This window comes from Cucumis melo, chromosome 12 (genome assembly GCF_025177605.1).
Source record: "Cucumis melo cultivar AY chromosome 12, USDA_Cmelo_AY_1.0, whole genome shotgun sequence".
NCBI classification, from domain to species: Eukaryota; Viridiplantae; Streptophyta; class Magnoliopsida; order Cucurbitales; family Cucurbitaceae; genus Cucumis; species Cucumis melo.
The window spans coordinates 25,165,605-25,175,446 of NC_066868.1; the positions used below are offsets into that span (position 1 = coordinate 25,165,605).

The 9,842-nt window shown below is 33.1% G+C and overlaps 2 protein-coding genes across 3 annotated transcripts; both read left to right on the forward strand.

The window, feature by feature from the left end:
- The first annotated feature begins 708 nt into the window (after positions 1–708).
- On the forward strand, positions 709–5,541 carry LOC103484975 (ankyrin repeat-containing protein ITN1-like). 2 transcript variants are annotated; one of them, XM_017045462.2, is made up of 6 exons: positions 709–1,270; positions 2,975–3,433; positions 3,817–3,975; positions 4,115–4,342; positions 4,464–4,560; positions 4,830–5,541. In XM_017045462.2, the coding sequence occupies exons 1-6, from the start codon at positions 820–822 to the stop codon at positions 4,843–4,845; spliced, it is 1,410 nt and encodes a 469-aa protein (XP_016900951.2). In that variant the 5' UTR covers positions 709–819; the 3' UTR covers positions 4,846–5,541. The 2 variants fall into 2 exon arrangements, with proteins under 2 accessions (XP_016900951.2, XP_008440605.3); XM_008442383.3 differs by having other exon boundaries at positions 747–1,270; positions 4,115–4,560.
- Positions 5,542–6,934: 1,393 nt separating this feature from the next.
- LOC103484985 (uncharacterized) lies at positions 6,935–8,428 on the forward strand. Its single transcript, XM_008442396.3, has one exon. It carries the CDS (start codon positions 7,227–7,229, stop codon positions 8,187–8,189), a length of 963 nt encoding a protein of 320 aa, XP_008440618.1. The 5' UTR covers positions 6,935–7,226; the 3' UTR covers positions 8,190–8,428.
- Positions 8,429–9,842: the final 1,414 nt, after the last annotated feature.

A 9,842-nucleotide genomic window follows, 5' to 3' on the forward strand; every position in this document is an offset into this window, starting at 1 on the left:
AACATAGAAACTTCTCTCTTTATAAATAATTCTTTAACTGTATTGGATGATTGGAACTTACATTATTGGTAAAAATGACCATAGCACCATTAATATTCATTATTTCACAATATATATATATATATATATAGAATTGACTTAAAGTCTATATAAAACAATATAATATATGAACAGACCACTCTGATATGGTACTGTTTTTCTTTGTGTTCTGTCTGCCATTTACTTTATAAAAAATTGCTTACCAACCTTTAATGCAAATAGAATAACCTTAGCTTTTTGATCATGTTATACCAATCAATTATTTTTTACACTTTTCCTCTCCACACTCCAATGTAATAACTCTTCCATGTTTTCTTTTTTTAGACTGTATTTCTTTTTAGTTTCCAAATAAATGATTGTTTTCAAATTTATTTTTCAGAAATTTGTTTATGTAAAATGTAGTTTTAGTAATGGATGGTATGATTAACAACTAGTTAGGGATGTTTTGATCATGGGAGTTGAAAGAGTAGAAGTAGAGAAGTGTGAAGTTGAGTGTTCCGCTCTTAATTTACTTGAGTAAAGTTTGTGAGCTTCACGACTGAAAAAACATTAGTTATATTAACTCTTACACGATAAATTCAAAGATTTACAACTTCACCTTTTGTCTCAAACATTATTGAATGGACGAGAGGTCAAGTTCAAGTCCATTAAGATTGAAAGAGACTTTTCGTATAACCCGAAGATACCCTTCGAGTTATGGAAATGGGTGTAGTGTGACTGTGGGAGAGGTTTCAAATCACCATCGTCTCTTTCTAAGACCATTGATTTAGTAGTGAGAAAATGGCTCCCAGCTTCAAGAAGAAGAATGATATTAAAAGTAATAATGTGAGAATAAGAAAGAAGAGGGTGAACTTGAGGTACTGTATGAGAAAATCCCACCGCCACACAAAACTTCCATCTTCTTCGTCATCCACTTTTAATCATCCCATTAATAATAATATTCCTAATAACACCAATTTCATCCCCCGATCATCTCACCAATCTCCTTCACACGAAATTCAAGAGGAGCATTATGGTTCTAATTCTTTTCATGCCCACCTGTCGGAGGATACCATTTCTTCAATTATTCATTCGCAGTCTACGGCTGACGACGACGGCCAATTGGAAGCGGATGCCGCCGGTGGGCTCGGTAGCAGGGGATCGGACTGCCAAACAATAGACATTGCAGCAGTTTTGGAAAATCAACAACTACGGAACAGTTCGAATGCCAAGAACAGCGACGCTCCATCACGTACGTAATCCTAAAAATTTCCTTTTGGTTTTCATTGAAATTGAAACTACTTTTGCAACTTTTGCTCGGATTGATTTTTCACACCTAATAATTTTGACATAAAAAAAATAATAATATTTGTAAAAGTTTCTCAAAGTTCAATTGAAAAAAAAGAAAAAGAAACTCAACTCTCCCTAAAATAACTCAGCTGGCTAAATGTTGAAAATGGACCCAAGGAACAAACTCCTGGATCTGAGAGGTTCCAGTTCTGGGTTTTTTTTAAGTAGTAAATGTGGATGAAAGAGAAAAGAATGAAGAAAAATGGATGAGAGGACAGAGGAAGGAGAAGAGCAAGGCGGCGACGGGCGGAGGACGATTTTTTTTTTTTTTTAAGTCATTGAATTCTCAAAATTTAACAATTTATGTATTTATCTCTTGAAACTTTTACCTCTCTATCTTATCTATACATTTATTTTGTTTTCCATCATTTCTCTTTACATCTCTCTCACTTTTAAAACAAAAAACCAAAAATTCAAAATATAACAACATGTTTACATAATACATATCAAAGTTCTGGAATCCATCAATAATAAATACTAATACACTTCTATGAGTATAGATGTTAATCAGAGGAGAAGTTTATGAAGGTGAAGAACAATGTTAATGGAGGGGAAAAATTTATGAATTTTAGGTGTAATATTGTACAATGTTCAGCTGTTTAACAAGGATAACGGAACCTTTGTATATACTTTAAGCTTGAATTTTTATGATACTTTTTGAACAGTTAAAATGCCCCATATCAATACCAATGCATATAAATGTCTTTACTCCTATGTATTTGTTTCTATCATTCCTTTTCTTAACTAATTATGAAAATTTGTTACAATCATATACAACAATTCTCTCTCTCTCAATCTCAATTATAATAGCACTCTCTCACTTAAAGTGTTCTCTAGTGTTAACAGAATAGGGAGGTTAAATTCAAAGGCCCATTTTCTTTAAACTTAACCCATAAACGAGCTTTGAGATTAAGTGAAGTTTTTCATTTGTTTGCATGAAGATGGGTGATTAATTAAAAATAAATTAAGTTCATTGGTTAACTCGGGTGGTAGATTTCTCTAAGAGATTAAACAATAAGAGCATCAATTTGTAGGAATATTTTGTGTGTGTACCCAGAGCTTCCTAAGCTAAGCTGGTGAAGGAAAAAAAGGTAGTGGAGTTTTTTTTTTTTTCTTTTTTTTTTTTTTTTTGTAGTGTTCATCAAAGATTTTCTTTCAAATCATTGAGATTTTTTTTGTTAGTTTTGTAAGAGTGATTCGTGAGTAATTTTTTTGAGAGATTGTTTTTTAGCGTTGTAAACTCTTGTATCATTCTCCCTAATACTATTTTAGTGGGAAATGCATTGGTATTGGTAGCAAAAGTAAAGCTGATAAACCAGGTGTCATCTCTCTTTTTTGTTGCTTGAAAGATTAGGGTTGATTTTCTATTCTCTGAGATTGTTGGATAATATATGTTGTCTAAATTCTAGATTTATATTGATTCCATCATCTAATTAGAAAAACTTGAAATTTACTACCAAATTTACTAGAGGCAGTAAGCTCCTTCTATAAGTTTGGACCTCATTCTCATTCTTCAATGTAACCAAGGTTGGACAAAACTGCACTTCTTATACTTTTTTGCCAAAAACTCAACACTAATATGAGACTTTGTTTGCATGTAACACAGCTCGGGAGAAAACGTTTCTGTATCGATCTGCACTGAAGGGTGAATGGAGAAGGGTGGAATCACTAATTGAGAAATACCCACATTATGCTCGTTGTGCAGTTACAAAAAACCAAGAAACTGTTCTTCATGTAGCTGCTGGAGCCAAGCAAACAGGCTTTGTGAAGGAGCTGGTTCACAGAATGAGCCCCACTGATATGACCATGCAAAACAAATATGGAAATACGGCCCTATGTTTTGCTGCTACATCTGGAATCGTAAGAATTGCACAATTAATAGTTAACAAAAACGAAGATCTTCCACTCATTCGTGGCTTCAGCAATTTAACTCCACTTTTCATGGCTGTATCTTATAAACGGAAATTAATGGCTACTTATCTCTTCGCTGTTACTGATATCTTCCAACTCACTCCTGAAGATCAGATTGAGCTTCTTATTGCCTCCATACATAGCGACTTTTTTGGTAAGCTATCATCAAACTCAACAACTAACCATTTGGTTTTTAATGTCTTTTTAAAAAAAAAAAAAAAAAAAAAACTACATTTGGTGGTTGATGTTTTAAATTTGTCTCAAATTTGTTTTTAGATTTCAGAATTGAAATTAGTTTTTTAAAAAATTTATTTTAATTTTGAAAACATAGATAGAAAGTAGTTAATAACAAATGAATATTTTGAAGCAGTGTTTAATAAGTCATAAATTTTCAAAAATATTAAATGGGTTATTAAAGAGTGGGATTTTGACTATTATTTCATAATCTGATCATTAGTTTCTTGAAATGTTGTGGTATCCAAACTTTATGCCTCACCTTTTTTAATTATATATATGTTTTTTTTATCATATTTTCAGATATTAGTTTGCAAATTACAAGAATGAATCCAAATTTAGCAACGATGAAATGCTCAAAGAATAACAATGAGAGTGCATTGCATGTAATGGCTAGAAAGCCATTAGCAATCGGTAGCGCCACAAAGCAATTGAGCATTTGGAGAAAGTGCATAAAGTTTGGTTAGTAATTTTTAATTATTGTATATATATGTGTGTGTGTGTGTATGCGTTGGAGAGTTTGTTTTCCCTAACAACAACATATACATTATTATTTTAATTACTGAACTAACTTCTGATCTTTTGATCATCTCGAGTGCAGGTTTTAATGGAAAATTTTACGATAAAAATATGATGAATATATTTGCTCGTGAAGTAGTTAAATTTCTATGGGAATATATTGTTGAGGAGTTTGAAGAAAAGGAAATGTTGGAATTCATTAAATATCCCACAAGATTACTACATGATGCTACGAGAGCAGAAAATGTCGAGTTTTTGATTATACTCATTAACTTGTACCCTGATATAGTGTGGGAAGAAGATGATGAAGGTAAGACCATATTTGATGTGGCTATTGAAAATCGACTTGAAAATGTGTTCAATCTCATAGATGAAATTGGTGGGCTTAATGAATTTGCTATGAAACATAGATTAACTAATAGAAACTACAGCATGTTACATACCGTTGCAAACCTTGCTACACCAAACAATCTCAATAGGGTCACTGGAGCTGCCTTTCAAATGCAACGTGAATTGCTTTGGTTCAAGGTAACTTGTTTTCGTCAACTTTTTTTTTTTTATTCTTGTTAAATTACACATATTATAAAGTTAGCCTTAATAGTACAATTTAATCTCCAATACTATCGTACTTCTTGCCATCATAAGTCAACTTGTGTGGTTAAACATGTATAGCAAACCAGATAGATGTTAGTGAGCTTTTGATGGTAGGAACTACTACATTTATAAAGCTTTATCAAACTAAATTTGTAATTTAAGCTTTTTTTTTCATCCATTTACATGATATACTATCAATCAAGGAAGTGGAGAAGATAGTGTTGCCATCCCAACTCATGGCCAAATCTAATGATCCAAATCCACAATTATCCAAGTTAACACCACGTGAATTATTCACTGAAAATCACAAAGATCTTCGCAAAGCTGGTGAGGAATGGATGAAAAACACAGCAAACTCCTGCATGATCGTCGCAGCTCTAATCACCACAGTCGTTTTCGCGGCAGCCTTCACCGTTCCCGGCGGATGTGACGATAATACAGGCAATCCTATTTTTCAAAGCAAGCCTTGGTTCACTGTTTTTGTTATATCAGATGCAGCTGCTTTGGTTTCATCTTCAACCTCTATTCTTATGTTCATGTCAATCTTAACTTCGCGTTATGCAGAAGACGATTTCTTGCACTCGTTGCCCTCTCGGTTACTCATCGGACTCACATCCTTATTTGTGTCTATAGTTTGCATGGTTGTGACCTTCACTGCAACCTTCTTTTTGCTCTACCAAAATGCCAAATTATGGGTTCCACTCACTGTTGCTGTAATGACAATTCTTCCTGTTTGTTGCTTTTGTCGACTCCAATTTAAACTTTGGGTCGATACATTTCACAACACTTACTTGTCTAGATTTCTTTTCAGGTCTCGAGGCAGATTGTTCTCATTATGAACACCATAATTAACAACCCTACTCATTATTACTATTATTCAAGTATTGATTGAATATAATTCTAACCTTTCTTATATATTCCTTTTTTCTTTTATCAATTTGGCAAAGCAGAAATTGATTTTTTTTTCTTTAGAGAAAGAAAGGAAAAGAAAAGAAAAACGAAACAGCCTCAGCCACAGACATATAAAATATATCTCCTTTTCCTTTTTCTCTGTGATTTATTTTACGTTTTTGGATACCCATTTTGCGATTTGATTCTTATCGTCTATGATCACTACAATGATAAAAGCAATATATCAAGTGATAGAATGATAAATCATAGTAACTGGTAGCTTCGTTGTTGGTATTTTTTTTAGATCATGTTGTTATTGAAAATTTTGAATAATTTTAGATAGTTGTGATTAGTGATTAAAACCAGTATAGTTTATTAGTGTCAGGATAGAAATCGATAGTATCAAGTATTGTAACATAAAAAGTGACAAGTATATCAAAGTGATAGAAACTAATACAAACCTATTACTAATAGATATGGAAGAAAGTTTATCGGTTAGTTTGAACTCATATCGTAAATTTTTAGTTATAAAAGTTAGAGAACTTCTTTCTCGAAATATATAAAATTGCTTAGAATCGTTGTGAACTTGAGATGGATTGCATAATACGAAGAAGAAGACGATGAACTCCAATTGCGGAGGAGGGAGGAAAAGGAAAAGGAGCCAAGGAGGTAACTGTGCGTATCGTTATTAAGAAAATCGTCAAGGAAGCGTTTGCACTAACTTGAAATAAATAAATAAATAATGTAATTTGGGTATTTTATCAAACAATAAGACATTGGTTCTCCCAATTTTAAAAAAAAAAATCTAAGATTAATTTTTATATAAAAAAAACATCCAAATATTTAGGCCAAATAAAATAAAAAATTCCATGAATTCCGATCATTCCTTTAAATTTTTCAGATTTGCCATTCTTTTCATTCTTTGGTTCTCTTTTATTTTTGTCATTTTTGTTTTCTTTTCCATCGTTTTTTCTTAATTTTTCTTTTTTTTTTGTAATCATGATCTTTGTTTTCGATCAATAATAAATCTTGTATTATTTCTTTTCGAGATGTTATTTAGTTCAAAAAATATAAAAGATTCGTACGTGATTGTTTAAATTTGGCTACGACAATTAAAAAAAAATCGACCAAACCATCAAATCTATCCAATAATCTTGAAATGAAATGATGAACGTGGGTTCTTTTGGTTTTTGAAATTATTTGATTGGTCTTTTTTTTCTGTATTTTTTATTTTGAGTTTTCTCGGTGATTGAAATTATTGTAAATATTTGATTGATTTGTTATACCCTTTGAAAAATCCCGACAAAAAACTAACCGTTGTTCTTTTCTTTTTACTATAAGCGTAAATGGTTGATGTTTTTTCTATTTATAAAAATTCCCCTAACGAAAAACGTAAAACTAAGCTTAAAATATAGGATTAAAAGTTAAATTTTTTTTAATTATAATTATTAAAATGGAATAAAATCGAAGATAAACCAAAATGGTAATTTAGTTGAAAATAATAATAAAAATAAAATATGATCGTGGCGGTGAGCATCGTCGCTTTTCGCACTGTTGACTCTACCTCCTTCGTCTTCCCCCTTTCCCCTCTCTGTTCCTAAATTCCAACATCTCTCTCTTCCATGTCCGATCTGATCCTGTCCCATTCTTCTTACTAATTAGATCCCCTCTCCCTCCAAAAATCTCAATCCCCCCCATTGAAACAACCCATGGATCTAGCCCCAGAGGAGCTTCAATTCTTAACCATTCCCGACATTTTAAGAGAATCCATCCTCATCCCCAAACGCTCCCCCAAAACCTTCTATCTCATCACTCTTACCCTCATCTTCCCCCTCTCTTTCGCCATTTTAGCCCACTCCCTCTTCACCCACCCCCTTCTCGTCCAGCTCCAAAACCCTTTTGCCGATCCCATTCAAACCCGCCATAGATGGACCAAGCTCCTTACTTTTCAATTCTGTTACCTCATCTTCCTCTTTGCTTTCTCCCTTCTCTCCACCGCCGCGGTCGTTTTCACCGTCGCCTCCCTCTATACTTCCAAACCCGTCTCTTATTCCTCCACTCTCTCCGCCATTCCCAAAGTCTTCAAACGCCTCTTCGTCACTTTTCTCTGGGTGTCTCTCCTCATGATTATCTATAACTTCATCTTTCTTGCCTTCTTGGTACTCCTTGTTCTTGCAATCGATACCCAGAATTACTTTTTGTTCTTCTTCTCTGTTGTTGTCATCTTCATCCTCTTTCTAGTTGTTCATGTTTACATCACCGCCTTATGGCATTTGGCTAGCGTTGTGTCGGTGCTTGAACCGATTTATGGATTTTCTGCCATGAAAAAGAGCTACGAATTGCTTAAAGGTAAAACCCGATTTGCGGGTGTACTTGTATTTGCTTATTTAGCCATTTGTGCTACAATTAGTGTCATATTTGGAGCTGTGGTCGTGCACGGTGGGAATGGATATGGGGTTATAGTGAGGATTGTTGTTGGTGGCTTCTTGGTTGGCGTTTTGGTGATTGTGAATTTGGTGGGATTGCTTGTTCAGAGTGTGTTTTACTATGTTTGCAAGAGCTTCCATCATCAAGGAATTGATAAGCTGGCTTTACATGATCATTTGGGTGGATATCTTGGTGAGTATGTACCTCTCAAAAGTAGTATTCAGATGGATAGTTTAGATGCATGAGGTAGAGAAAAGAGCAATTTGTTATCTAATGTTGTTGTAAAAAGATAGTATTTAATCCTTTTCTCAAGTGAATTTGTGGAAGCTTTGTTCTCATTTTTATACCTACTACCACTTGCAATTGATCCTTAATAATTTCTAAGGATCAGTCAAGTCCTTGTCTTTGAATTGCTGGTGGGATTATACTGTACTGTGCCATGGATTATTTATATGTTGATGGGAAAGTTCTGATATTGTTTTTAGATGTTCATCGTTTCACATGATTCTGTCTCAAATGGGATTGATGATTGCAACATTGCATTACTCATTGGAGAATTAGTAGGGTCATCAGTTCTTGTTCTTTTTTATAGTTTATTTCTTCTGTTTTGTGCTTCTTTTCTACTCCAATGATATATTAGAATGTGGTTCCATTTAGATTGTTTAGAAGAGAATGTGCATCATTTTCCACTTGGTAATACCCTTTTGAGTTTTGATTAGCCATACCATACCCACTAGGCATGAGGATTTTTCTTTATATTCTTATCGAGTATTTTGGACTAGCCAAGATAGATTGTGTGGTAAATTTATGTTCAAACATTTTCATGGAATAACATCCCAACTCTCTCTTCTCTGCTCTGTTGTCAAAATGTTTGATGGTGCTACTATGAATCCTCATCAAAGTTTAGCTATGATCTTAAAGTTCTTGAAAATAAATTTTCTTCCCTAATGCTTAGTCCATTGAGTTTCTGCTATTAACTGTCTTTGTTCCCTGCATAAAGAACACTTCCAGTATTTGTATTTTAATTAGCAACGATAATGTCAAAGTGTTGGCTCTGTCCGATCTCCCAATCTGTAGTTTATTCAAAAAAGGTTGTCATTTTCTAACTTTTAACTTACAATGGTTAGAAATTAGACCGTACGCACCTTCAAATTTATACAAATTGTTATAATTTCTGTAATTATGTAAGTTTGAGACTCTAGTTTTAACCTTGTAAAATTGTGAGAGTTTAATTTTTACAATTGAAAGCCTGGATTTTTTATTTAGTATACAGAAGGTCTTTTGATACTTTGAATGAATGTCATTTGTCAATTACCACTTTAAGTTGTTTTGGTTCTTTGTTACTCGTTTACCTTTTGGCTCTCAGTTGTACTGTTATCGTATACAGTATAAACTCAAACTTTTAAAGCTAATTTCTCTACACAAAATTATACCTCTCCACTCCTATGCTATGCTTTTCTTTGAATTTGGTGTTAGTAGTAATTAATTTCTTCCGAGTTTTCTTGACATCTAAATGTTGTAGAGTTAGGTGGACTGTCTCCTCAGATTAGTCGAGTTGGGCATAAGCTGATTTGGATACTTACGAATATAAAAAATTAAAACAAATAAATAAGAAGTTATGTAAACAGAAACTTGATGATCAAGGATCATCTTGTGATGGCTTTTATCTAATAAGAAAGATAGAGCGTTCTTAAGTCAACAATAGGATCTAAGATAGGCTCTTAAAAAATAATAAACGTCATTGATGTTGGTGGTTACCAAACAAAATAACATATAAATATATGAATTTAATTCCTAAATGTTTAAGTTTTGATTTTAGTAGGTGTATCTGATCTCTCAAAACTTTTTAAACTTTTATTTTTAATAGGTTCTCAGAACTCTAAAAGTGATCAAGCTTA